We start from the raw sequence: 26,849 nt of genomic DNA on the forward strand, positions 1-26,849 counted from the left end.
AATTTTTTGAAGAGGTAACAAGTAGGTTAGACCAGGGAAACCCAGTGGATGTGGTCTATCTCGACTTTCAAAAGGCCTTTGATAAGGTGCCACATGGGAGGCTGCTGAGCAAGGTGAGGGCCCATGGTGTTCGAGGTGAGTTGCTGGGATGGATTGAGGATTGGCTGTCTAACAGAAGGCAGAGAGTTGGGATAAAAGATTCTTTTTCAGAATGGCAGCCGGTGATGAGCGGTGTCCCGCAGGGTTCGGTGCTGGGGCCACAGCTGTTCGCATTATATATTAATGATTTGGATGAGGGAACCAGGGGCATTCTAGCGAAGTTTGCAGATGATACGAAGTTAGGTGGACAGGCAGGTAGTACTGAGGAAGTGGGGAGGCTACAGAAGGATCTAGACAGGTTGGGAGAGTGGTCCACGAAATGGCTGATGGAATTTAATGTGAGCAAGTGCGAGGTCTTGCACTTTGGCAAAAAGAATAAAAGCATGGACTACTTTCTAAATGGTGAGAAAATTAATAAAGCCAAAGCACAAAGGGATCTGGGAGTGCTAGTCGAGGATTCTCTAAAGGTAAACATGCAGGTTGAGTCTGTGATTAAGAAAGCGAATGCAATGTTGTCTCATCTCAAGAGGGTTGGAATATAAAAGCAGAGATGTACTACTAAGACTTTATAAAGCTCTGGTTAGGCCCCATTTGGAGTACTGTGTCCAGTTTTGGTCCCCACACCTCAGGAAGGACATACTGGCACTGGAACGTGTCCAGCGGAGATTCACACGGATGATCCCTGGAATGACAGGTCTAGCATATGAGGAACGGCTGAGGATACTGGGATTGTATTCGTTGGAGTTCAGAAGATTAAGGGGAGACTTAATAGAGATGTACAAAATAATACATGGCTTGGAAAAGGGGGATGCTAGGAAATTGTTTCCGTTAGACGAGGAGACTAGGACCCGTGGACACAGCCTTAGAATTAGAGGGGGTCATTTCAGAACAGAAATGCGGAGACATTTCTTCAGCCAGAGAGTGGTGGGCCTGTGGAATTCATTGCCACGGAGTGCAGTGGAAGCCGGGACGCTAAATGTCTTCAAGGCCGAGATTGATAGATTCTTGTTGTCCAGAGGAATTAAGGGCTACGGGGAGAGAACGCTGGTAAGTGGAGCTGAAATGCGCATCAGCCATGATTGAATGGCGGAGTGGACTCGATGGGCCGAATGGCCTTACTTCCACTCCTATGTCTTATGGTCTTATGGAGATAGTAGAATGCATGGGAGCAGGATTTGTTTCCTTTTCTTCCCTTCTGTGCCACCGCCCTGTCTCATGAATGAGACATTGGGGTGTGAAAGGTTCATGCAGTTTCATGGACAATTTGGTCTCCACTCTAAACAATGGGCTACAAGCTCCTCCCACTCCTTCCAGACCATGCCCCCTACAAACATGGCGGACGCGCATTCCAATACCCCGAATAAAGATGGCGGCAAGTCCCCGGGCTCTGACACCGCGACGAAACCTGGAGCCATTTTCTCGTTTGTTGCGAACGGGAGGCACGAAGATTGCCATTTCGCGTTAGAACTGACCCAAGACGTGTACAGAACCTTCCCGCGCGTCTGCTGCCCTATCTCTCATCGTCTCCCTGTCCGCCTGCTACACGCCGTTTGCAGAGCAGACAAAGAACACACCGACCATCGGCGGCTCGGAGGATAAAAATGGCGATAGCGCATGCGCTCTTCAAATCACTGCGCTGCGAGATGCGGCGAATGATTGACGGCCAGGACACACCAATAGAAGAACTGGACGTGCCTCCACCTCCCTCACGCCCCGGGCGGTTCCGCCAACCAATCGGAGTGAGCGGAAGGCGGGGTTAGCCATACGGCACGTGATCAACCGTCGGTCGCGCGTGTCTGTTGAAGAAGATGTCAGATGTTGGGCGGCGCGGCGCAGCGCAGAGGGCGATAGATTGGACCCGAAGGTCTCGTAAATACCCAGTGCCTTCCTCCAGAGAGAGAGAGAGAAGTGAGAATCTGCCGCTGACGCGTTCTCAGCGAACGGGTTGAGGGCCTCACGCGATGATCGGCTCCGGTTACCGCCGCCATCTCAATTGGGAACGCTGATCGGTGGGACGCATGCGCGACAGCCATCTTTATACAGGAACGGCGCGACAGGGTGAATGCGCGACAGCCATCTTTATACAGGAATGTTGCGACGTGGTGCATGCGCGACAGACATCTTTGTATAGGAAAGGTACCACAGGGTGCATGCGCAGCTGTCTTTTGAAAGTGGGTCATCTGGGAGGGACTTGCACACAATCAGCTGTAACCAAGAGAAATGTCGTCTGTGTTGTTTTTTATTCTCCTTTGTAACCACCGTTTTTTTTTAAAAACAGGCGTATAAAATGAGAACGATCTGACAGTGTCATTTGTTTCACCTGAGCCTGAATATCATCAGTTTTTGGGGAACGAAACTCATCCGTCTGTTGCAAAAGATTTCAGGTACGTTTCGGGGCTAGAAATGCTTCCAGATTTTCACAGTCCTGCTTAGACCACCCCTGTAGTTGTGCGTTCAGTTCCGGGCACCCCCACCTGAGGAGGGATAAATAGCCTCAGGGTGCATGAATGACATCTCCCCTCCAGGGGTTAAATTTATTAGAAAGGGTCCAGTAAGTACAAAAAAATGACTCCTCGTGGCCTGAGCTTTCAGGAGTGAATGAGGAAACACTCGTTGGTTAGTCTGAAGTTTAAATTAAGTTTAAATATAAGGGATTGATGAGCAACAGGTTGGATCAGCCATGTTGGAGGCACTGAGCAGGTCCGACAGCTTCTGTGGGGGGAAAAAAAAGAGAACTGGAGATCAGAGTCGAAGAGTGTGGTGCTGCAAAAGCACAGCCTGTCAGGCAGCATCTGAGGAGCAGGAGAATTGACCTTTGAAGCACAAGCCCTTCAATCAGGAATGGAGTCTGCTTTTGTGGAAGCAGAAACTGGGTCAACGTTTCAGGTCTGTGAACTAAAAGATATTCATCCCTTCAAGATGACTCCCACATGTCTCATTTTTCGCTCTATTCCTGAAGCCTTGCAAGTTTATTTCCTTTATTAATAAATGATCATCTCCCCTTCTGTCATTCTCATAGGCAGTGAGTTGACAAAAACACTTGCCTGTTTACCTCATTCCCAAAAATCTTAAGTCTGTGTCACCTAATATTTATGCCTTCAACCATTTGGACACGGCTTTTTCTTTATCTAGGCTGTAGTCTTGTACAGATCTAACAAAACTCCACTGATGTATTTTCCTTCAAGGAAAATAGCCATTTCTGCAAACCAATCCTGTAACTACAATTCCTTTGTCTATAACCCATGGTGGTAAATCACCTCTGCATCCTGTGAACAATCCTTGCATCCTTCGTGAAATATCACGATGAGAACTGGGTGCAATACGTGACTTCTGACTTAGCCAGAGCTTTGTAAAGGTCAGAATCTTTTCCTTGCGTTTATCTTTGTTACCTCTATTTACATTCCATGTGTTTCACTAACTGCTCTTTCAACATGTTCTGTCATTTTCAAAGATTAGTGCGCATTATCCTCCAGGTCTGTCTATCTCTGCACACTCTCTTGACGTCTTCAGTTTTAAGTGCACTTGTCAGACGTGAACCTGGCTAGCTGGCCAGCATTTTATTGCCTGTCCCTAGTTGCCCTTGAGAAGTTGGTGGTGGTGGTGGTGACCTGTCGTCTTGAACCACTGCAGTCCACGTGCTGTGGGCTGACACACAGTGCCCTTGGAAAGGGCACTCCATGACTTTGACCCAGCGACATTGAAGGAGTGGTGATCGTACTTCCAAGTCAGGATGGTGAGTGGCTTGGAGGTGAGCTTGCAGGTGATGGCATTCCCATGTTTCTGCTGCCCTTGTCTCTCTCGACCGAAGTGCCCGTGGGTTTGGAAAATGCTCTCTTCGGATCTTTGGTGAATTTCTGCAGTGCTGCTTGTGGATAGTAGTGCCAGTGTGTATTGAGTGTTGGTGGTGGTGGTGGAGCAAGCCGATGTGGTGCCACTCAAATGGGTTGCTTTATCCTGGATGGTGGCAAGCGTCTTGTGATGTTGGGGCTGCACCTATCCAGGCAAGTGGGAATCATTTGATCATCCTTATGCCTTTATAAATGGCAGATAGGCTTTGGGATGTCAGGAGGTGAGTTATTTGCCACTGTTTTCCCAGCCTCTGGCCTTTTCTTGTAGTCACTGTTTATGTGACAAGTCTATTTGAGTCTCTGTTCAATGGTAACCCCAAGGATGTTGACAGTGGGAGAATTCAGTAATGGAACACCATTGGATGTTGAGGTGCAGTGATTAGATGTCTGTTATTGGAGATTGTCATTTCCGGCATTTGTGCGGTGTGAATATTACTTGCCATTTGTCAGCCCATGCCCGGATGTTGTCCAAATCTTGTTGCACTTGACGATGGACTGCTTCAGTATCTGAGGAGTCACAAATGGTGCTGAACATTGTGCAATCTTCAGTGAACATCCCGACCTTTGACCTTGTGATGTAGGGAAGGTCTTTGATGAAACAGCCGAAGGTGGTTGGGCCTAGGCCACTACCGTGAGGAATTCCTGCAGAGATATTGTGGAGCTGGGATGACTGACCTTGAACAATCTCCGTCATCTTCTGCTATAAAGATGAGGTCACCAATCTGATGGTTGCAGATGCATCTGTCCACAATAGTATTGGCGAGAGTGACCACGGCACAGTCCCTTTTGTAGAGTCAGAGAATACCCTCCGTCGTGTTGCGTGAACCTATCGCAGCGCTAAGTGGGACAGACTTTGAACAGATCTAGCAATTCAAGACAGGAGGCGCTGGTGGGCCGTCAACAGCAGCAGAATTCTACTCCAGCACAATCTGTAACCTCACGGGCCTGGCTTATCCCCCCTACTCAACCTTTACCAACAAGCCGGGGAGCAGAGGTCAACCATGGGTCATTAGAGTGCGTTCCAGGTAGACCAACCAATCAGATCTGAGCTCTACCATCCTGCCACATGCAGCCATGAATGGTGGTGGAAGTCAGCATGTAATCCCTCTCTCCATTGCTTCTCAAAAGTGCATCAGCTTTTTTAGATTTACTTTACAGTGTGGAAACAGGCCCTTCGGCCCAACAAGTCCACACCGACCCGCCGAAGCGCAACCCACCCATACCCCTGCATTTACCCCTTACCTAACACTAGGGGCAATTTAGCGTGGCCAATTCACCCTAACCTGCACATCTTTGTGACTGTGGGAGGAAACCCACGCAGACATGGGGAGAACGTGCAAACTCCACACAGTCAGTCGCCTGAGTCGGGAATTGAACCCAGGTCTCTGGCGCTGTGAGGCAGCAGTGCTAACCACTGTGCCACCGTGCCGCTCTCTGTGTTCTGTAGGTGAGCGATATTCAACTCAAAATGTGAACTGTTTTCCACTTCACAAATTCTGCCATGCCTGAGTTTTCTTTTGCTGTTTGTTTTTTTTTGGCCTCATTGGATGGAAACATTTCTGGGATTTAAATGAATGTTAAAGTTGTACAAGACATTGGTTCGGCCGCATTTAGAATACTGTGTACAGTTCTGGTCACCACATTACCAAAAGGATGTGGACGCTTTGGAGAGGGTGCAGAGAAGGTTTACAAGGATGTTGCCTGGTATGGAAGGTGCTAGCTATGAAGAAAGGTTGAGAAAAGGAGATTGAGGTTTACAAAATCATGAAGGGTATAGACAGGGTGGATAGAGACAAGCTTTTTTTTTTCCAAGGTGAAGAATTCAATAACGAGAGGCCACGCTTTCAAGTTGAGAGGTGGAATGTTTAAGGGGGATACACGCGGAAAGTACTTCACACACTGGGTGGTAAGTGTCTGGAACGCATTGCCAGCAGAGGTGGTAGAGGCAGGCACGGTAGATTCATTTAAGATGCGTGTGGACAGATGCATGAGTACATAGAACGTAGAACATTACAGCGCAGTACAGGCCCTTCGGCCCTCTGTTGCGCCACCCTGTCATACTAATCTGAAGCCCATCCCATTTATACTATTCTGCTAGGTGGGGAGCAGAGGGATGCAGATCCTTAGGAATTGACCGACAGGTTTAGACAATACATTTGGATCGGCTCAGGCTTGAAGTGTCTGTTCCTGGGCTGTAAATTTTCTTTGTTTTTGTTGAATAGTGGGTAAATTGTTTAAAGTTTTCATGATATTAGTAGGAACTGGTAGAGTGAATAGAGAGGGACTATTTCCACTGTTTGGACAATCCAGGATAAAGGGACAGTCTAGAAACGCGGGGCAGGGCTTTCAGGAGTGAATGAGGCAACATTTCTTGAGGTAGAGTTGGTTTTTTTAAAAAAAAAGCCACTCTTTTCCACAATGGCAGTGTATGTGGGCTCTGTCAAGTTTAAACTTAACTTTGATCATTATTTTGCAACTCCGGGGTTAAGGGACCAGGCACAAAGAATCGCAGATCAGCCATGCTGGGGACACTCGGCAAATTGGACAGTTTCTGTGGAAACAGACAGTGGGTTAAAGTGTCAGGTCTCGGAGCAAGTGAAAGTGGGAAAATGAATGGAAGGGAATGTTGGGGGGTGGGGGGAAGGGGAAGAGTGATAAGTGGGACATGTTAATACTCAGATCTCTGGATGAAGTGTGAATGGGGGCGGGGGGGGCGGGGGAAGCAACTGCATGTCAAGTATTAGAATATCAAAGAGAAATAAGCTCAGAAAACCAAGGCACAGAAATATAAGAAACAAAATGGGGGCAGAGGATATGTTGCTCAATTCTTAAAATTCAATGATTCCTTAAGACAATAAGGCAGCATGGGAGCTTACTGCTGCCTCATTGTGCCAGGCAAGGCAGGCAGGAGGCTGGAAGAACACAGCAGGCCAGGCAGCATCAGGACTGGGGGGGGGGGGGGGGCGGGTGTAGGGGGGGAAGCTGCAGATAAACGGGGTGGCTGGGGCAAGGTGGTGCAGTGGGGGTAAGCAAAGACCCAGGCAGTGGGTATGACCTGGTTGGTCAATGGGAGGAATGAATCCGTTTGGTGGCAGGAAGCGGGGGAGGGGCTGGGAAGGGAGTCAGGGGACAGGGAGGGAGGTTATTTGAAATTGGGAGAACTCATTGTTGAGTCCTCTGGGCTGTAGGGTGCTCGGGCAGAAAATATGGGTGGTGTTCCTCCAATAGGAGCTGTGGTTCGTTGTGGCAATGGAGGAGGCCGACGATGGTCATGTTGGAAAGGGAGTGGAAGGAAAATTAAAATAGGCGGTGACTGGAAGGTCTGGTTGACCCCTGTGGGCTCGGCTGAGATGCTCGGTGAGCAGTTCCTGAGCTTACGTTCAATCTCCCCGATTGTAGAGAAGACCACATCGGGAGCACCGGATGCAGTAAACTAGGTTGGAAGAGAGGCAGGTGAACCTCTGTCCATTCCTCCCAGCCACCAACCGGATTCATTCCTCCCATTGACCAACAGTTGTACCCTCTACCTATCTTCACTTATCTCCACTTCAGCACCCTGCCGCCTTCACCCCCTTTATCTGCAGCTCCCGCCACACCCACCCCCAGTCCTGAAGAAGGGTTACATCCGTAACATTGACTTCTCCACCTCCTGAAGTTGCCTGGCTTGCTGTGTTCTTCCAGCCTCCTGTCTGTCTATTTTGGATTCCAGCATCTGCAGTTTTTGTTTTTGGTCTCATATTGCCAGAGACCCAAGTTTGATTTCTTTCCTCAGACAACTGTCTGTGTGGAGTTTACACATTTTGCCTGGGTTTCCTCCCACAGTCGAATGATGTGCAGGTTAGGTGGATTAGCCAAGGGAAATGCAGGGTTGTATGGTAGGGGCATGGATAGGATAAGTAGGCAAAGTCTTTTCCCTGGGGTGTGGGAGTCCAGAACGAGAGAGCATACGTTTAGGGTGAGAGGGGAAAGATATAAAAGAGACCTAAGGGGGCAACTTTTTCTCACAGAGGGTGGTACATGTATGGAATGAGCTGCCAGAGGAAGTGGTGGAGGCTGGTATAATTGCAACATTTAAGAGGCATTTGGATGGGTATATGAATAGGAAGGGTTTGGAGGGATATGGACTGGGTGCTGGCAGGTGGGACTAGATTGGGTTGGGATATCTGGTCAGCATGGATGGGTTGGACAGAAGGGACTGTTTCTATGCTGTACATCTCTATGACGCTACGAATTCAGAGACCCACGGAATGTTCCGGGGACCTGGGTTTGAATCCCATTATGGCAGATAGTAGAATTGGATAACAGTGAAGAATATACTGATGATCGTGGAACGGTTGTCGATTGTTGGAAAAGCTCACCTGGTTTACTAATGTCCTTTAGGGATGAAAATTGCCATCCTTTATCTGGTCTGGTTCACGTGTGACTCCAGGCACAGAGCAAGGTGGTTAACACCTTATGCCCTTGTAATTGAGGGTGGACAGTGAGCGTTGGCCTAGCCAGTGATGCCGGCATCCTGTCAATGGATTTTTGTTTAAAAATGGAAGTCCTGGCCACGTGACACTCGATGCTTGACATTTATATTTCAGATGCAGGGGATGACGTTCGTGTGTGAGGATCACTGTCAGGGGAATGGAGAGGAATTAGCCAGTTAAACAGGGAGACAGATCAGCGAGGATGGGAATCGCTTGGGGAGGGAGCGGAGGGCTAACGACACAGGATTGAATCAGGGAGTGGGTACAGCACAGTGTCCTATTACTTGGCAGGTCTGAGTTAAGGGTCAGGAAGCTGTGAGCTGGAAAATTACTCTGTGAAGTGCTCAGCACTGGGGGCAGATGAGTCGGTGGTGGGATATTGCAGCCTCTGCTCTGCCTTTTCCTCTTGAACATTTCGCTGGTGTCACGTCAGTGAGCATTTTGTAAACTCTTGTCTTCCTGTGTTTTGCAATGTTTTCCGTAGTCTTGACTGTACCCAGCTGAATGTTGTCATCTGCAAGTCGCTCTGACCAACCTTCAGGTTGACCTCGGGGCATGAATGTGATTGGAGAAGTTGGGACTGTGGAAAGGAGGTTTGATACCAGGGTGGCGTGGCTCAGTGGTTTACACTGCTGCCTCACAACAACAGGGGATCAGACTTCGATTCCGCCCTCGGGTGACTGTCTGCATGTCCTCCCAGTGTCTGTGTGGGTTTCCCCCGGGGTGTTCCAGTTTCCCCTCTCAGTCCAACGACATGCAGGTTAGGTGGATTTGCCAAGCTAAATTGCCCACTGCATCCAGGGATGGGCGGGCTAAGTGGATTAGCCATGGGACTTGCAGGGTTAGAGGGGTGAGATGGTTGTCAGAGGGTCGGTGTGGACTCTGCTCCCACGCTGCAGGGATCCTATGATTCTACCATACAGTTAAGCCAAGTTTCGAATAAAAGTTCTGATGAAGAGTCACTGGACTTGAAACATGAACTCTGCTTTCTTCCCACAGATGCTGCCAGACCTTCTCTATATTGCTAGCAAGTTCTGTTTCCGCACCATCTGGATTCTGTGAACAGTTTTCAAGGTATGACGTGTGTCAAGAGGATAGATGGAGATAATCTGTTCCTACTCGTATGGATGGTGAATCATGGGGCACAGATTCAAAGTGTTTTGCAAAAGAGCAAAATGTAAGGTGAAGAAAGGCTTTTTCACTTGGCGAATAGTTTGGTTTCCGATACATTGTCTGGAAGAGTGGCGGAGGCAGGTTCAATTGAGGGATTATTTAAATGGAAATGAACTGCAGGGTTATGGATAAGGGGGTAGGAGACTGGCATTCAGTTCAAAGTTTGGAGGGATATGGACCGGGTGCTGGCAGGTGAGACTAGTATGGATGGGTTGGACCGAAGGGTCTGTTTCCATGCTGTACATCTCTATGATTGTATGACTTAAAGGACTGGTGCAGACGTGATGGGCTGGATGGCCTTCCTCTGCAACCACTCAGTTGCAGGTGAGAAACTGAGCTGTTGTTGGGACACAGAATTGTGGAAATGGTGTCTGCCAGGCATCACAGTGACTTAGCACTGCTGCCTCACAGCGTCGGGGACCAGGATTTGACTTCATCCTTGTGGTGACAGTGTGGAGTTTGTACATTCTCCCTGTGTCTGCGTGGGTTTCCTCTCACAGTCCAAAGACGTGTAGGTTAGGTGGATGGGCCGTAGTCTTTCATTTTAAAGAAACAAAGTACCCGGTCGTGACCAGTGTGGCGCAGATTAGGTGTGTTAGCCATGTTTTAAAAACTCCATGAGGGTTTACAAGGATGAGGTGATGCTGGGTTGAATGCTGTCCGACTGGTCAGAGTAGACTGTTTGGGACGAATGGCATGTTTTGTTCACTGTCAGAATTCTATAATTATTCAGCAGCTTTTTTAAAAAAAAATAATCTGAAACAAAAACAACATGCTGAATAAGTTTAGCATATGTGGAGAGAAAGTTCTGATGAAGGGTCTATGAATAGGAAGGGTTTGGAGGGCTATGGGCCAGGTGCAGGGACTAGATTGGGTTGGGATATCTGGTCAGCATGGATGGGTTGGACCGAAGGGTCTGATTCCATGCTGTACATCTCTGACTCAGTGCTAACACTCTTTCCCCCTCATAGATTCCCCCAAACCTGATGAGTTTCTCAGCACTTTCTGTTTCAGTCTTTGCCCAGTGTTTTATTGCAGGCTGGTGGCAGGTCAGTGACCTGACCCTTAACTGCATTCCTCATCCCATGAGTGTTGCAGGGCCTGATGAATGTTTCCAGTGTGTTATCCTTTTTGTTTCTTCTACCTCCTTTGACGAGTTTTGTTGTTTAATAGAACCGAATCTGGGCATACAGGCGGATTCATTAAGAGGCAAGTTTGAATCTGGATGGGTATAGGATGACAAGGGCAGTCCCTGATCCATTGTGTGGATAGTCTTGATATTTTGGTTTGAGGTGGAGGAGAAGCAGCTGGCTATTTGCATGAGGAGTTTGGAGTTACTCTGACCCAATGTCAGATCATTAAAGGAGGTGGACTCTCATGGAGTTTCGGATTCTAAAGTTTGCACGTTCTCCTCATGTCTGCGTGGGTTTCCTCCCACAGTCCAAAGATGGATTGGCCATGCTAAATTGCCCATAGTGTCCAGGGATGTGCAAACTGGATGGATTAGCCTGGGAAAATGAAGGGTTAAAGTGATCAGGAAGCGGGTCTGTGTGGGATGCTCTTTGAAGGGTTGGTGTGGATTAGATGGGCCGAATGGCCTGCTTCCTCACTGCAGGGGATTCTATGATCTATGAATTGACGTACAGGTTTTCAAATGTTTTTTTCATGTGTGGATTATTGACCTTCGTTCTTGTGATTTGGGGCTAATCAGAGGGCCGCTGTCTGAAACACTGCACACTGTCTGGTGTAGGGGCTTCCGCAATTCTGTTGGAGGATGTGATGCTGATTTGGAAAGATTAGATTAGGTTAGATACCCTACAGTGTGGAAACAGGCCCTTCGGCCCAACAAGTCCACACCGACCCTCCGAAGAGTAACCCACCCAGACCCATTCCCCATATTTTTCCCTGACTAATGCACCGAACACCATGGGCAATTTGGCATAGCCAATTCACCTGACCTGCACATCTCTGGACTGTGGGAGGAACCCCACGCAGACACGGGAAGAATGTGCAAACTCCATAAAGACAGTCGCCCCGAGGCAGGAATTGAACCTGGGACCCTGGCGTTGTGAGGCAGCAATGCTGACCACTGAGCCACTGTGCCGCCCAAGGCTGCCATACCTTCATCAATGATAACATGTACTTTTCTCCTGTCCTGAATATAATACAAGAATCTGAGGCATTTCATTGGCATTCTGTAAAAAAATTCACTAATTGTGGGCATCTCTGGCCAGGCCAGCATTTATTGTCCATATTTAAAGGCCCAGAGAACAGTTCAGTTGTGCAGCTTGAGAGTAGCTTCCTTCCCTAAAGAATATTTGTTAAGGTGGATGTTATATTTTCCCCCTGACAATTATCCGCAATTTAATGTACATCGTTATCCTCCTAATTCCCGATTTTTTTTTTTTTAATTTTTTTAAAAAATAAATTCAAATTCCACCATCTGCCATTGTGGGGTTCAATGCTGGCTCCCCAGAACATTCCCTGACTTTGTGGATTCTGGGTCTGGCGATTTAATACCACCAAGGCCATCGCCTCCAAATACATTACGCACTTTCACGTTGAGCTGATGATCAACTGTATAGCCAAAGAGTTAGATTCTAAGGCAAATCTTAAAAGATGACAAGAGTCTAGGCAGGGAATCACAGCGCTTACAGCCAAGGCAGTGTCCAAGGTAATAAGGTAATTAAAATCAGGGCCTCTGGTCAGAATTAGGAGAGCCCAGAAGGCTTGCAGGAGTTTAGAGACAAGGGCATGGAATGATTTGGAATTGTGGATGAGCATTTTTAAACTGAGGTGCTGGTCAACTTTGCAATTCAGTGCGCAGAGTGATTTCTGGATGAACAAGTCCATGTCACTCAATGAGTTGGGTGGTGTTGGATTTACAAAACTGTGCAGCTCAATGAGCATAGTAATGGTGTGTGAAATGAGCAAAGTTCTGTTACAGTTGGGGATGTGTTAAATTCTTCTCTCTGCCTCTTCCCACCTCTGTCTCCTCGTGAAGTCTTGTACCAAGTCGAACTGTTTCCCTTCCCTGAAGGAGACTAGTGAACCAGGTTGGAATTTTAAGATGTGAGCTTTAATTGTCACTTTACTGTCCAGGTATCAGCTCCAGGCAGGACTTGATTTGTTTATCTCTGTCACAACCTGCCTGTTCTTTTTCTGAGTTCACTTTTTTTTTCTCCTTTTATATTTAAAATCAGTTTTACAGATGGGGAGGATTTGCAGTCAGGAAACTCCAAACTGAGCATCACTTCCAGATCTGACAGATTTCGCTTGATTTCTCATAACCCACTTATCAGCGGATTTTGAAAATGGAAGGGAAAAGTTCTGTTCACACTAGGGAGAAACTGTACGCTTGTTCTGCATGTGGACAAGTCTTCAGTCGCTCATCTGACTTGTCAAAGCACCAGTGCAGTCGCACTGGGGAGAAACCGTGGAAATGTGGGGAGTGTGGGAAGGGATTCAACTACCCATCCAAACTGGAAATTCATCTACGCTGTCACACTGGCGAGAGGCCGTTCATGTGCTCAGAGTGTGGAAAAGGCTTTGCTCATTATTCCAACCTGCTGTCACATCAGCGCGTTCACACCGGGCAGAAGCCATTCACCTGCCCGCAGTGTGGGAAGGGATTCACTCGGTCATCTAATCTGCTGACACACCAGCGAATTCACACAGGGGAGAGGCCGTTTGCCTGCCTGCAGTGCGGGAAGGGATTCACTCGGTCATCGCATCTGCTGAGACACCAGCGAGTAAACGCTGGAGAGAGACCGTTCACCTGCTCTGACTGTGGGAAGGCATTCACTCAGTCGTCCGACCTGCTGACACACCAGCGGGTTCACACTGGGGAGAGGCCATTCACGTGCTCGGAATGTGGGAAGGGGTTCACTCAGTCATCCCACATGCTGAGGCACCAGCGAGTTCACAAGGAACTGCAGTCCAGGGATTTTGCCGAGTCACATCCATGAACCATGATCAGCAGGATCCACTTGTGCTGTTAATAACCCCAGCCCTCTTGTCGATGTTAATACTGTTGTTTAAAACTCTAACACATTTGTGGATCTGTAGGATGAGATTGAGGGCATTATTCCAACTTGCAACTTGGTAGAGATTGCATAGTATGTAAAAAAAAAACGTTTTGAGTCATCGGGACTGATGAAACATCAACCAGTAGCTAAGTCATTGGATTTTGATGCTGTTGACACTCAGCTTTTTACCATGTTTTCTGGGGTCTGTTTCTGATGTTTATAAATACCAGTTCGGTTCTATGTGTGGGATAAAATCAAATAAATAGGCTTTCTGTTAAATACTGTTTCGATTCTTTCTGATCCCTTCCTCTGAAGATCTCTCTCTCTCATCCAGTCTCCTCCAACATCTGCTTCGTGTTTGTGGAAAACTGGTTTCTCACCAGTTTTGGATACCCTCAATCTGCAGGAGAACTTTGAGTGACTTTGCTTTTTCTGCACCCACGATTAACCCTCCAGTCCCAATCATCAAGGGGTCAACGTTCCCTTGAGCTACTCTCTTCGCTTTTATATACTTTTAGAACCTTACTTTTGCTATCTGTTTTTATATTTTGCGCTAGTTTTCATTCATAATTCCCTGTTTTTGTGACTTGATTTTTAGTAAACCTTTATTGATCTTCAAAAGGTTTCCCAGCCTGCCACTTGCCTTTGCCATGTCATATGCCTTCGTTGTTTCTTTTTTTTTTAACTTTCCCTGTCACAATCCATCTTCCTTTTTCTGAAAAATATTTAAGTTGTGAGCAATTGAGTAACCCCTGAAAAAGCTGCCACTGCTCCTCAACTGTCCTGTAGGAGGGACATAATCACACGAGGCGATTGACCAAGGTAAAAACTGACAGAACTGCGGATGCTGTAAATCCGAAACAAAGGCAGAAATTTCTGGGAAAGCTCTGGCAGCATCTGGGAAGACAAATCAGCGTGAATGTTTCTGAACTTCTGAGGAAGGGTCACCGGACCTGAAACGTTCAGCTCTGATCGCTCTTCCCAGATGCTGCCAGACCTGATGAGCTTTTCCAGCAGCTTCTGTTTTTGTTTCAGTTTAACCAAGATGTAACCTGTGCTGAAGCATTTTCAGTTACAAAGAGATAATGGGCAGACTGGGTTTGTGTTCCTCGGAGCAGAGGACACTGAGGTAGGGATGTGATGGAGATGTGTAAAATTGAGGGACACACAAGGTAGACAGATGCCCTTGATGGAGGGATCAATGACCAGGAGTCATACCTGAAGGTAGAAGGTGGACAGTTTATGGAAGATGAGAGGGAAGAGGTTTTTTTAATCCAGACTGTGTTGGGAATCTAGAGCTAACTGCCTATACGTGTGGTGGAAGCTCTCATAACATTTTAAAGTATTTTGACATGCACTTGCAAGACCAAGGCAAACAATGCTATGGGCTGGAAAATAAGATAAGAATAGTCAGGTGGTTGTTTTGTCCAGTGCTGATGGGGTGGCTCAGTGGTTAGCACTCTGCCTCACAGCACCAGGGTCCAAGGATCGATTCCAGCCTCGGGCAACTGTCTGTGTGGAGTTTGCACATTCTTCCCGTGTCTGCGTGGGTTTTCTCCGGGTGCTCCGGTTTCCTCCCACAATCCAAAGATGTGCAGGTCAGGGTGAATTGGCCATTCTGAATTGTCCGTAATGTTGGGTGCATTAGTGAGAGGGAAATGGGTCTGGGTGGGTTACTCTTCGGCGGGTTGGTGTGGACTGGTTGGGCCGAAGGGCCTGTTTCCACACTGTCGGGAATCTAATCTGATGTGTTGGACCACAGGGCCTTTTTGCCGTTGTAGATCTACGTATCCTCCTGGAATCCCCTACGAATTTACTGGAGAAAGCTTATGTGACACCTTGAGTGGATGACGCAGAGGAAGATCTCCACTGCTTTTTTTTAAAAAAAAACTTCAAATTATTCTCTGACCAGTTTCAATTTCATCACGGTCAGTGGAAGGTGAGAGTGCGGTTATTCTAGATTTTTGGAAAAGACTAGGTAGATTACCTCTGCTGGACTAAGTCCAGTTCCAGTCACCCATTTCATTAAAGGAGAGGAGGGTCCAGAGGAGATTTATCTGGATGTCGTCAAAACTGCAGAATGTTAACTTTGAGGCAAGATTGCACAGACTGAAAGTGTTTGGTTTAGAGCACAGAGGTCTGAGGGGAGATTTAAATGCGGTGTATAAAATTTGAGGGACGTGGAGAGAGCAGAAAGCAAGAATGTATTTTCATGAGTCAAGAAACAAATAGCTAAGGGACAAAATTTTGCAGGAAAAGCTCAGCAGGTCTGGGAGTATCTGTGGAGAGAAATCAGAGTTAACATTTCTGATTGAGTGACCCTTCCTCAGATGCTATTTGGTTTATGGTTACAAACTGGCTAAGGACCAGGAACTTTGACAAAGTGTGAGATCCTAGTTCCTTACAAAGAGAATAAAACCAGAAGATTCTGAGGTTTTGAACCTACAATCAGAAGTTTGACTATAGAACAGCAGAACAGTAACACAATCTGTGTGTGGACCACTTATGTGCTAATACCTGTATTCTGAATGAACAAAACCATTTGTTCTTTTTTAATTCATTCATGGGATTGGGATGCTATCAATTGGATTGCCTGTTCCTAATTCCTCATCAGGAAGTTAAGAGTCAAACACATTTGTCCTGGGTCTGGAGTCACATTTAGACCAGACCAGGTCAGGTCATAGCTTATAGCCTCCTTCAAAGATATTTGAACGAAAATTGGTTTGTTTTCACTGTTGGAGGCTGAGGGGTGACCTGATAAAGGTTTACAACTTATGACTGAAATGGGCAGTCCTGATTTTTCTTCCCCCCCCCCCCACTCCCCGGATGGAAATGTCAATCACTAGGGATGTAGGTTTAAGGTAAAAAGGGAAAGATCTTTAAAGGAGATGAGAGGTTTTTTTTGTTTACTTAGAGGGTGGTAAGTGCCTGGAATATGCTGCTAGAGGAGATGGTAGAAGCATATACAATAGCGACATTTAAGAGGCACCTTGTTAGATGCATGAACAGAGGGATACAGATCGCGTAGAGGCAAAAGGTTTTCAGTTTACAGAGGTTTCGTGTGTCGGAACAGACTTGAAGGGCTAAGGGGACTTTTCCTATGCTGTACTGTTCTTTGTGCAGAAGAGTTTTTACAACCGTCAACAGTAGTCGTACGGTTGCTTTATTCCACTTTTCACAGAATTCAAATTTCACCATCTGCCATGGTGAGATTCAACCATCTGTCCCCAGCGTGAGCATGTGCTTCTGGATTACTGTTCAGTTAACATTGCCATAATGCCACCTTCCCTGTGAGTAACAAGTGCAGATGAAACAGCCCAGAGCACATATCAAATTTCCCCCAGCTGTCAGTGGCACAATGAATTGTTAAACCATTATTAAACCAGATGAATCATCCAGCATTGACCTCGACACGGGCAACAACAATGACAAACAGCCCCATGACTGCCTTCCAAGCGAGGCTGTGGGTGTACCTACACCCTGCAAGCACTGGAGGATTTCAAGAAGACACTCAACATCACCTTCGCAAAGCCAACTGGTTATGGGCAATAAATGCTGGTCTCGACAGCGATACCTGCATCCCACGAATGAATAAAGAAAAGCAAGGAACTAGACACGGAGTTGAAGAGGCAGGTTTACAGAAACCTTTGAAAGGAGACAAAGGTGGAGGTGGTGAGAGAGAGAGAGAGAGAATTAGCATCCAGGCAGCACTGGCGCAATGTGAAAAGCCAGGGGAATGCAAGAATCTAAAAGTGGAGCAAAACGATCCTGGAGGGACATCGAACTGAATGTTGTCACAGAGATCGGGAGGAGATAGTTCTCAAATTCCCCCATAGCCTCAGTCTTTGAATTGTAAAACTGATCTGCCAGACCTGGGACCAATGTGGGTCAGTCATAGTAATGAATGGGACTAACAGTAAATAGGAAGGCAGGCCACCACTGCCCTGGATCTAAAGTGAGTCCGATATGACAGGGAGCACGGAGAGTGTCTGAATAGTCGGATCGAGAGGGACAAGAAGCACGAATGAGATATCAGCAACAAATAGCCTGACAGGAGATGTCACAGAGGTGGATGGAGGCAGCCTGGGTCTTGGAGCAGATTTGGTTCAGAAAGCCAGCTCCGAATGAAATCAACATTGAAGTGATGAACTGTTTGGTTCAGATTTCGACGGTTGCCAGGACAACCGATCGTCACGTGTAACTTCTGGGTGTGTCAAGATACTGAGTAAATCCCTTTGCACAGTCAACTTAGAAACATAGAAAATAGATGCAGAAGCAGGCCAACTAGTACTTTGAGCCTGCACCACCATTCACTATGATTATGATAATTTCCTTAACCCACTCTTCCTTTCGCTCCATACCCCTCGATCCCTTCAGCTGCAAGGGCCAGGTCCAGCTCCCTCTCGAATATATTGAACAAACTGGCCCCAACAACTGTCTTTGGTGGGAATTCCACACGTTCACAACTCTTAGTGAAGGAATTCTTGCTCAATCTCAGTCTTGAGTGGCTTACCCCATATTCTTACAAGGTGATCCCTACTTCTGGACTTCCCCAATGTTGGGAACATTCTTCCCACCAGCCTGTTCAGTCCCATTAGGATTTCATGTTTCTATGAGAATCCCCACCTCGTTCTCTAAACTCCAGCGAGTACAAGCCCAGTTGATCCAGTTTTTCTTCATATGTCAGTCCTGCCATCCTGGAAATCAGTTAGGTGAACCTTCACTGGACTCCCTCAATAGCTAGAATCTCCTTCCCCAGACAAGGAGACCAACACTGCACACAATACTCAAGGTGTAGCCTCACCCAAGGCCCTGTATAACTGCAGCAAGATATCCCTACTCTGATACTCCCATCCTCTCGCTATGGAGACCAACATGCCACTAGCTTTCCTCATCGCTCCAGCACCTGCAGCTAACCTTCAGCGACTGTTCCACCATGACATCCAGGTCTCGTTGCCCCTCACCTTTTTCTAACCTTTCAGATCATAATCTCCCTTTCTGTTTTTGTGACCAAAGTGGGTAACCTGACATTCATACACATTATATTACAAGTGCTCACTCAGCTCCCCTGTCCAAGTCACCCTGCAGCCTCTTAGCGTCCTCCTCACAGCACACACTGCCACCCAGCTTAATGTCACCTGCAAATTTGGAGATATTTCATTCAGTTATTTTTTCCAAATCGTTCATGTATGTTGTGAACAGCTGGGGTCCCAGCACTGAAACCTAGTGGTACCCCACTTGTCACTGCTTGCCACTCTGAAAAGGATTCGTTTAGTCCAACTCTCTGCTTACTGTCTGCCACCTATTTCTCCATCCACATCAATACATTAACTCTGATACCATGAGCTTTAAGTTTGCTCACTAATGTCTTGTGTGAGACCTTTTCAAAAGCCTTTTGTCCAGATACACAACATCCACAGATTCACCCTTGTCTACTCTACTGGCCACATCCTCAAAAACAAAATCCAGAAGATTTGTCAAGCATGATTTCCCTTTAGTGAATTCATACTGATCCTGTCACATCTTTCTAAATAGGAGAAAGTGAGGACTGCAGATGCTGGAGATCAGAGCTTAAGAATGTGTTGCTGGAAAAGCGCAGCAGGTCAGGCAGCATCCAAGGAGCAGGAGAATCGACGTTTCGGGCATAAGCCCTGCTTCAGGAATGAGGAAGGTGTGCCAAGCAGGCTAAGATAAAAGGTAGGGAGGAGGGACTTGGGGGAGGGGCGTTGGGAATGCAATAGGTGGAAGGAGGTTAAGGTGAGGGTGATAGGGCAGAGAGGGGGTGGGGGCGGAGAGGTCAGGAAGAAGATTGCAGGTCAATCATACTTTTCCTTTTGGCCTTTTGTTTCTGTCCCCACTTTACTTCCTGCATTAGTTCCCACTCTTCTCTTCCCTCTCCCCCCGCCATATTAGTCGAAACCCACCACAACAGCACAAGTACTTCCCTCAGGACATTGAAGTTCATCAATTGTTCTTTAAATGTCTACTATTGCCTATCCACCTTCAACTTCTTAAGTATCTTTGGCCCCACCTATCCTAGCCATTGTATGCCTCACAGCATCAAAGTTAGCTTTCTTTAAATTCAGCATCCTAGTCTCAGATTTAACTGTGTCACTCTCCATCTTAATAGAGTCATAGAGATGTACAGCACGGAAACAGACCCTTCAGTCCAACCCGTCCATGCCAACCAGATATCCCAATCCAATATAGTCCCACCTGCCAGCACCCGGCCCATATCCCTCCAAACCCTTCCTATTCATATACCCATCCAGATGCCTCTTAAATGTTGCAATTGTACCAGCCTCCAGCACATCCTCTGGCAGCTCATTCCATACATATACCACCCTCTGTGTGAAAAAGTTACCCCATAGGTCTCTTTTATATCTTTCCCCTCTCGCCCTAAACCTATACCCTCTAGTTCTGGACTCCCTGACCCCAGGGAAAAGACTTTGTCTATTTACCCTATCCTTGCCCCTCATAATTTTGTAAACTTCTATAAGGTCACCCCTCAGCCTCCGACGCTCCAGCCCCAGCCTGTTCAGCCTCTCCCTGTAGCTCAAATCCTCCAACCCTGGCAACACCCTTGTAAATCTTTTCTGAACCCTTTCAAGTTTCACAACATCTTTCCGATCGGAAGGAGACCAGAATTGCACGCAATATTCCAACTGAAGGATTCTACCATACTATGGTCACTCTTCCCCAACAGATCTTATACCACTAGGTTGCTCATTAATACTCACTCATTACACAGTACCCAGTCTAGGATAGCCTGCTCTCTAGTTAGTTCCTCAACATATTGGTCAAGAAACTATCCCTCGTATATTCCAGGAAATCCTCCATCACATTGCAACAGATTTGATGAGTCCAATCAAGTTGAAGTCGCCTGTACTGTACCCTTACTGCATGTATCTCTAATTTCCTGTGTGATGCCATCCCCGACCTCTCAACGACTATTTGGTAGTCTGTACAGAACTCCCACTAACGTTCTTTCCCCTTCTAACGTTCTGCAGTTCCACCCATACAGATTCCACATTGTCTTGGCCAACGTCCTTCCTTAATCTTATGCTAATCATCTTCTTAACTAGCAATGCTACCCCATCTCCCTTTCCTTTCCATCTGTCTTTCTGAAAGTTAAATACCCCGGATGTTGAGTTCCCATCCTGGGTCACCCTGGAGCCAGGTCTCCGAGATCCCAGATACATCATATCCATTAATAACTGAGTGCAGTTAATTCACCCACCTTACTACAAATGGTCCTCGCATTGAGCCTTCAGAGTAAATTTTTGACATGTATTGCTGTCTTAGAATTATGATATAATTAGACGTTTGTCTGGTTTTTCTGCCTTCCACTTTCCCTTTCAGCCATTTTTTTTTGCTGTTCCCACTTTGCTTCCTGCATTGGTTCCCACCCCCCTGCCATATTAGTTCAAGCCTTCCACAGCAGCACAAATAAATACTTCCCTCAGGACATTGATTCTGGTGAATGCTTTCACTCCAGTGAGTGCATTGGTATTTTACCAACCATTCGAGCTTTTAAAACCCTCCACACGGTAAGAACAATGGAAAGGTCTCTTACAATAAAAACAACATGACATTTGCAGTGAAGTTGGATACTCAAATTAATCTATTCCCACATGTTGGAGTGGTGTGTCCTCAATGTGAACCTGCAATTTATACTGAATGAATCTCTTGCTGAGAACAGGATCTGAGATTGCAATAACATTCAATTACGGAGCAGCTTTATTAGGAGAAACATTTAGACTAAAGGTCAAATTCAGGCAGTGAATTACAGAACAATACCAGCCGCAAACTGCCAATGTCAGATCAGGATAGCAAAACAAAATTAAATTCCTTTGTACTTTTTCCAATTAGTTTCCAACATTCTTGCTTTTTGTTCCTTTGTCTTTCCTTTGTTGGCTTCTCCACTGCACCAAGCATTTTGAGACAATTGTTTCGGAACTGCTTAGGGTCACCTCACTACATGTTCAGGCAGCTCTTTCTCAAATCTCAGCTCTGTTCATTGGCGTACATAAATTCCTCTGTGATTACAAATAACACCAGCATATCCACTGCCTCACTGTTTGGAGCAAGTACATGATAGTTCACAGCATGACATCAGATTCTACCCCCTCGATCAACACACCTTCAAAGATCACAATTCGAACACACGATCCTAACACACAAAAACATTGTCCTTACAGACGATAGATAAAGTCACCATAGTCCCAGATGACTACTGGGCTGCTCTCTCATTAGAGCGAGAGATGACTGGTGGTGGTTAAATCTTTAGGTCACCTTGGGGGAGAGGTGAACAAGATGGGACTTTTATGGTGACCTCAGACAGAATGGGAATTGAACCTGACTATCTTCACCGATCGGGTGACTGAATGAATTTAGATTTCACACATAGGGAGTAGATTTTATGGCTTCTCTTCACTATGAATACATTAATATCAGTGTATAGACTGTGTTATCAGACAGGTTTTGCTCTTCAATGTCAGATGTCGCTTCTGCTGAGCAGATCAAGTCTTTTATTCTGCTTTTCCTTCACCAAATGTTGCTGCTGCTGTCTTAAATCATTAAACTCATCATTTCCAAACTTCTTCAATGCCAGTGTTGATTGATGAAGCTTTTTACTGTTTAGTCTGTAAACTATTTTGTTTCATTTTCTTCAATTTTGTTTCACGCAGAAGGTGCCAGTGTAAGAATGTAACAAGTCAGCAACGGTTAATCAGCACTCTCACACTGCAAGTATTCATCAGTGGAATCTTTCAGCAAATGAATTGCAGATTGTGCAAAGGTCAATATAGGAAAGAAGTGAAAGTTGATCATTTTATTGTAATGGAGTTTCAGCTGAGAGTTATCGAACCAAAGGGAAAGACCACATATCACATTAACAGAGAGACCACAGTCCCAAAAATCAGCATCCTACCCAGAATATTAAAGTCCAGCCACTTATGTATTCACCATCGTGTGGATTCTGTGGTGTGACTGGAGTCCAAATAACCGAGCAAATCCCTTGCCACACACAGGGCAAGTGAACGGTCTATCACCAGTGTGAACTCGCTGGTGCCTCACCAGGTCGAAGGACTGACTGAACCTCTTCTCACAGACCGAGCAGGTGAATGGCTTTTCCCCGGTGTGAATCCTCTGGTGTGCAGTGAGGGTGGACGAACTGTTGAACCTTTTCCCACAGTAAGGGCAGGGGAAGGGCTTCTCCCCAGTATGGATTCTCTGGTGCACTGCGAGAGTGGAAGAATGCTTGAACCTTTTCCCACAGGAAGCGCAGCTGAATGGACACTCCTGCGTGTGATTTCGCTGGTGTGACAGCAGGTGAGAGGACTGAGTGAATGACTTCCCGCACACAGAACAGGTGAACGGTCTCTCCCCGGTGTGAATACGCTGGTGCGTCAGTAAGTACCGCGACTGAGTGAAGCCCTTCCCACACACGGCGCAGATATAGGGCCTCTCCCCAGTGTGCATGCGCTGGTGTGCTGAGAGTGTGGAAGAATGCCTGAACCTTTTTCCGCAGGAAGTGCAACCGAACGGCTTCCCCTCGGATCCGTGAACTCGGTGATGTGACTGGAGGCTGCACAACCGAGCAAATCCCTTCCCACAAACGGAGCAGCTGAACGGTCGCTCCCCAGTGTGAACTCTCTGGTGCCTCACCAAAACAAACGACTGGGTGAATCCCTTCCCACACACTGAGCAGGTGAACGGTCTCTCCCCCGTGTGGATGCGCTGGTGTGCAGTGAGGGTGGAAGAATATCGGAACCTCTTTCCACAGTGAGTGCAGCTGTAGGGCCTCTCCTCGGTGTGAATTCGCTGGTGTGACATCAGGGACATTGTCTGAGTAAATCTCTTTCCACACATGGAACAAATGTAGGGTTTCTCCCCAGTGTGACTGCGGCGATGACTTTCCAGCCGGCATGAATATTTGAATCCCTTACCACAATCCTCACATTTCCATTGTTTTTTCATGGTGTCAACGTTACTGTCCAGGTTGGACAACCAGATAAAGATTCTTCTCCCACACGTAATGCTTAAGTGCAATGTTCGTACTTGTTCCAGTCAGTGCTTTTCCAGTTCTCCCAAAGACAGAACAATCTGTGTACATTCAAAGTCTGATCGTTTCGATCTGAAGGAATTGTCTAACCTCCACGTGATATTGGGTTTCAGCTTTCTGCTTGTAAATTCCCCTCCTTCTATTACCCTGGGAAAAGAGTTTGCAAGATTCTTAGCAGTGAGCAGACCACAGACTTGTCAATTATCGTTTATTTGTTCCAAATTTGGGAAGAGATCGTCCTACCAGCTTGTTCCTCAGAGATGTTGGTCTGCAAACCATACTCTTCCCTCATTCCGCTGCTGAAATGTCAACCCTTTGTAGCATCTCCCGGTTCCAGTTTTTCTCCCTCGGTGTACGCCGGCTGGATTCAACTTCTCCATACCGTGTGTGTGTGTGTGTGTGTGTGCAGAGCCCGAATCATAAACCTCCAATGAGTAAGTTATTGTCTCTCTCTGGGCTCATGGACGTGGGCGTCCGGCTCATCGTGGGGGCGCAAGAAGTCTCGGGCGCATGCGCCGGAGGGTCTTCCTGCGGCCTCTCCGCCCACCCTGTGGGATTTCAGTTGCTGCGCAATTCCGCGCGGCCGCAGGGTCCAGCGCGCGCCCCCCCTGGTCACAATGGGGATCCGCGTGCTTGAAGGTGGCTCCGACCGACGGCAGGTGGTTGGGGGGGGGGGGGGGGGGGATGATGGGCGGGGCTGGAGGACCGATTGGCAGCTGATCCTCCAACCAATAGGACTGAAAGATGGGTGGACACCTGTCTGGAGCCTGTGATCTTCAGCATCTGCCGACCTCACTGTCCCCTGTCTGAAGTATGGGTGAGAGCACGAGGAAGGTCAAGGGGGAGCTGACGGCCGAGAACGGGAATGAATTTGAGCCACTGCCCACTGGGAGGTTTCATAAACACCGAGTGTTGGCCACCGAACCCAGAGAATTAGAAACACCCGGTCCTGCGTTTGCAGCAGACGGCAAAACGGCGGTAGGAGGCCTGGTCTCGCCGCCATGTTTATTGGGGGCAATATTCCATGAAGCCCGCGTAGCCGCCATCTTTATTGGGAGCAAGATGCTGTAGGGCGCGTGCGCAGTCTTTGACAGTGCGCTCACAGATTAAGCTCAACCCAAGAGGATTGTGCGTCTCTGCTGCAATTTTATCCAGAATGAATGGCTGAAGGATTATTCTTTGGTAAAACCCCTTTTCTGGGAAATGGGAAGGACTGGTCCACGAGAAACCCAAACGAAACATATCATTAAGACCTGACAGAGTCATCCCATTCATCAGTACCTTGAATATCACCGGCTTTTGAATGTGGAAGAAGAAATGTTTATCCTTGAAAAAGGATTTCAGGTATGAATGAGACTGAAACAAACACTGAGATATTCATAATTCTGGTTGACCAGACTGGAATATGTAGGCAGTGCACCTGAGGATGGAAACACTGTATTAGCCTCAGAGAGAGCACGGAGCAGATTTAATCAAATGACACCTCAGTTATACTAGTGATGTTATGAGGTAAGACTGCAAAAATGAGTCATAGTCATTACAGCACAAACTAGTTTTACTGATACATCTGAATAATAGGAGTGAACCAGTTGGGTTTTTATGGCAATTCAATGACTTTCATGGTCACTTTTTCCTAGTGCTGACCCCACAAATTACCAGATTCATCCAGTTTAATTTCACAACCAGCATTTGCGTTTTGTGTATTCTGTGTCACTGGTTTTTGTTTTGTTTGAAATCAGTTTCACAGGATATTAGAAGGGGAGGGTTTACACTTGTGAAACTGAAACCAAACATCACACATCAAGATTTAATAGAACTGTCCGATACAATATAACTTGAGTGTCATCAGATTTGAACATGGCAGGAAAAAGCTCTGTTCATAAACTCTGGAAATGTGGAGACTGCGGGAAGGGATTTAATTATCCTTCTCAGGTGGAAATTCACCGACGTAGTCACACTGGGGAAAGACCGTTCACCTGCACCAAGTGTGGGAAAGAATACGCCCAGGTAGCACATCTGCTGAAACATCGGCTGATTCACTCTGATGAAAGACCTTTCAAATGTTTTGACTGTGGGGACTGTTTTAAAAGCTCTGAGAAACTAATGTCCCATCAACGTGTACACTCTAATGAGAGACCATTCAAGTGTTCCCACTGTGGGTCTGGATTCAAACGATCATCTCAACTCACTGAACACCAGCGAGTTCACAGTGGAGAGAGGCCATTCACCTGCTCTGAGTGTGGGAGAGGATTCACTCAGTCATCCAGCCTGCTGAGACACCAGCGAGTTCACACTGGAGAAAGGCCCTTCAACTGTTCTGAATGTGGCAAGAGATTCACTAATTCATCCAACCTTTTGACACACCAGCTGGTTCACACTGATGAGAGGCCATTTAAATGCCCAGACTGTGAGAAGTGCTACAAAAGTTCCAGGGAATTGATGTCCCATCAACGTATTCACACTGGTGAGAGACCTTTCAGGTGCTCTAACTGTGGGACTGGGTTCAGACGATCGTCTCAACTTACTGAACATCATCTGCTTCACACTGAGCAGAGGCCGTTCACTTGCTCAGTGTGTGGGAAGGGATTTTGTCAGTCTTCTAGACTGCTGAGGCATCACCAAGTTCATGAGTAATTACAGTGATGGATTTTGGTCTTCACGTTACCAAGGACTATACTATGTTCACTCGAGTCTTGTTTCTAATTGCATGAACAACCTCCAGGCCAATTATAGGGGTAAATATCTGATATAAAAGGCAAATAAATCAATTTTTTAAAAACACGTGATTTCCTTATTTAATGTATCCAACACTGGTTAGTTCACATTGAAGGTGACCTTCTCTCTCCCAGTCTCCTTCAATATCAGTAACAACAAGTGCGAGGAGCTCATTGAGTTCTTTGTCGCTACGATCGACACAATCCTATTAGCTGCCTCTCTCTCTCTCTCTCTCTCTCTCTCTATCCCACCGGGCAAAACTGCCTCTCAGGTTTTTACTCGTCTGTTCCCTGAAGTTATGGCTTTTTGCATCTAGTTCCTATACACACTGGCGAGTTAATACTAAACAAAAAGGGTTTCATATGATTGTTACAAGAACTGTAGTACCCGCATTCACTGACGGTGCACGAAAGCGCTCACCCCGCATTCCACTCAATTCATCTGGTCT

The 26,849-nt window shown here is 46.7% G+C and overlaps 3 protein-coding genes across 5 annotated transcripts in view; 1 reads left to right on the plus strand and 2 right to left on the minus strand.

Annotated features, from left to right (window-relative positions):
* The window catches only part of LOC140460077 (uncharacterized), a 62,758-nt gene extending 61,050 nt beyond the window's left edge, over nt 1-1,708 (minus strand). Inside the window, exon 1 of the mRNA XM_072554478.1 lies at nt 1,572-1,708. The gene's annotated coding sequence lies outside the window, so the exon portion shown is untranslated. The remainder of the gene's footprint in view (nt 1-1,571) is intronic.
* LOC140461015 (uncharacterized) lies at nt 1,685-26,467 on the plus strand. Of its 3 annotated transcripts, XM_072555800.1 has the most exons (5): nt 1,685-2,007; nt 2,378-2,483; nt 9,419-9,493; nt 12,796-13,529; nt 25,558-26,467. In XM_072555800.1, exons 4-5 carry the CDS (start codon nt 12,907-12,909, stop codon nt 26,318-26,320), a joined length of 1,386 nt encoding a protein of 461 aa, XP_072411901.1. In that variant the 5' UTR covers nt 1,685-2,007; nt 2,378-2,483; nt 9,419-9,493; nt 12,796-12,906; the 3' UTR covers nt 26,321-26,467. The 3 variants fall into 3 exon arrangements, with proteins under 3 accessions (XP_072411901.1, XP_072411899.1, XP_072411900.1); XM_072555798.1 differs by lacking the exon at nt 25,558-26,467 and having other exon boundaries at nt 9,419-9,601; nt 12,796-13,899; XM_072555799.1 differs by lacking the exon at nt 25,558-26,467 and having other exon boundaries at nt 9,419-9,596; nt 12,796-13,899.
* On the minus strand, nt 21,338-24,247 carry LOC140461005 (uncharacterized). The gene is made up of 2 exons (XM_072555775.1): nt 23,930-24,247; nt 21,338-23,833 (listed from the first exon to the last, which is right to left on the minus strand). Exon 2 carries the CDS (start codon nt 23,599-23,601, stop codon nt 22,576-22,578), a length of 1,026 nt encoding a protein of 341 aa, XP_072411876.1. The 5' UTR covers nt 23,602-23,833; nt 23,930-24,247; the 3' UTR covers nt 21,338-22,575.
* Nucleotides 26,468-26,849: the final 382 nt, after the last annotated feature.

The sequence above is a fragment of the Chiloscyllium punctatum genome, chromosome 36, assembly GCF_047496795.1.
Source record: "Chiloscyllium punctatum isolate Juve2018m chromosome 36, sChiPun1.3, whole genome shotgun sequence".
Lineage (NCBI taxonomy): Eukaryota > Metazoa > Chordata > Chondrichthyes > Orectolobiformes > Hemiscylliidae > Chiloscyllium > Chiloscyllium punctatum.

Excerpts from the sequence above, each read along its gene's own strand:
- LOC140461015 (XM_072555800.1), top strand. The coding sequence starts at position 12,907 with ATGGAAGGGAAAAGTTCTGTTCACACTAGGGAGAAACTGTACGCTTGT. Across the intron at positions 13,530-25,557 it reads CGAGTTCACAAGGAACTGCA|CTCTGTTCATAAACTCTGGA; the intron begins GTCCAGGGATTT and ends GGCAGGAAAAAG.
- LOC140461005 (XM_072555775.1), bottom strand. The coding sequence starts at position 23,601 with ATGAAAAAACAATGGAAATGTGAGGATTGTGGTAAGGGATTCAAATAT.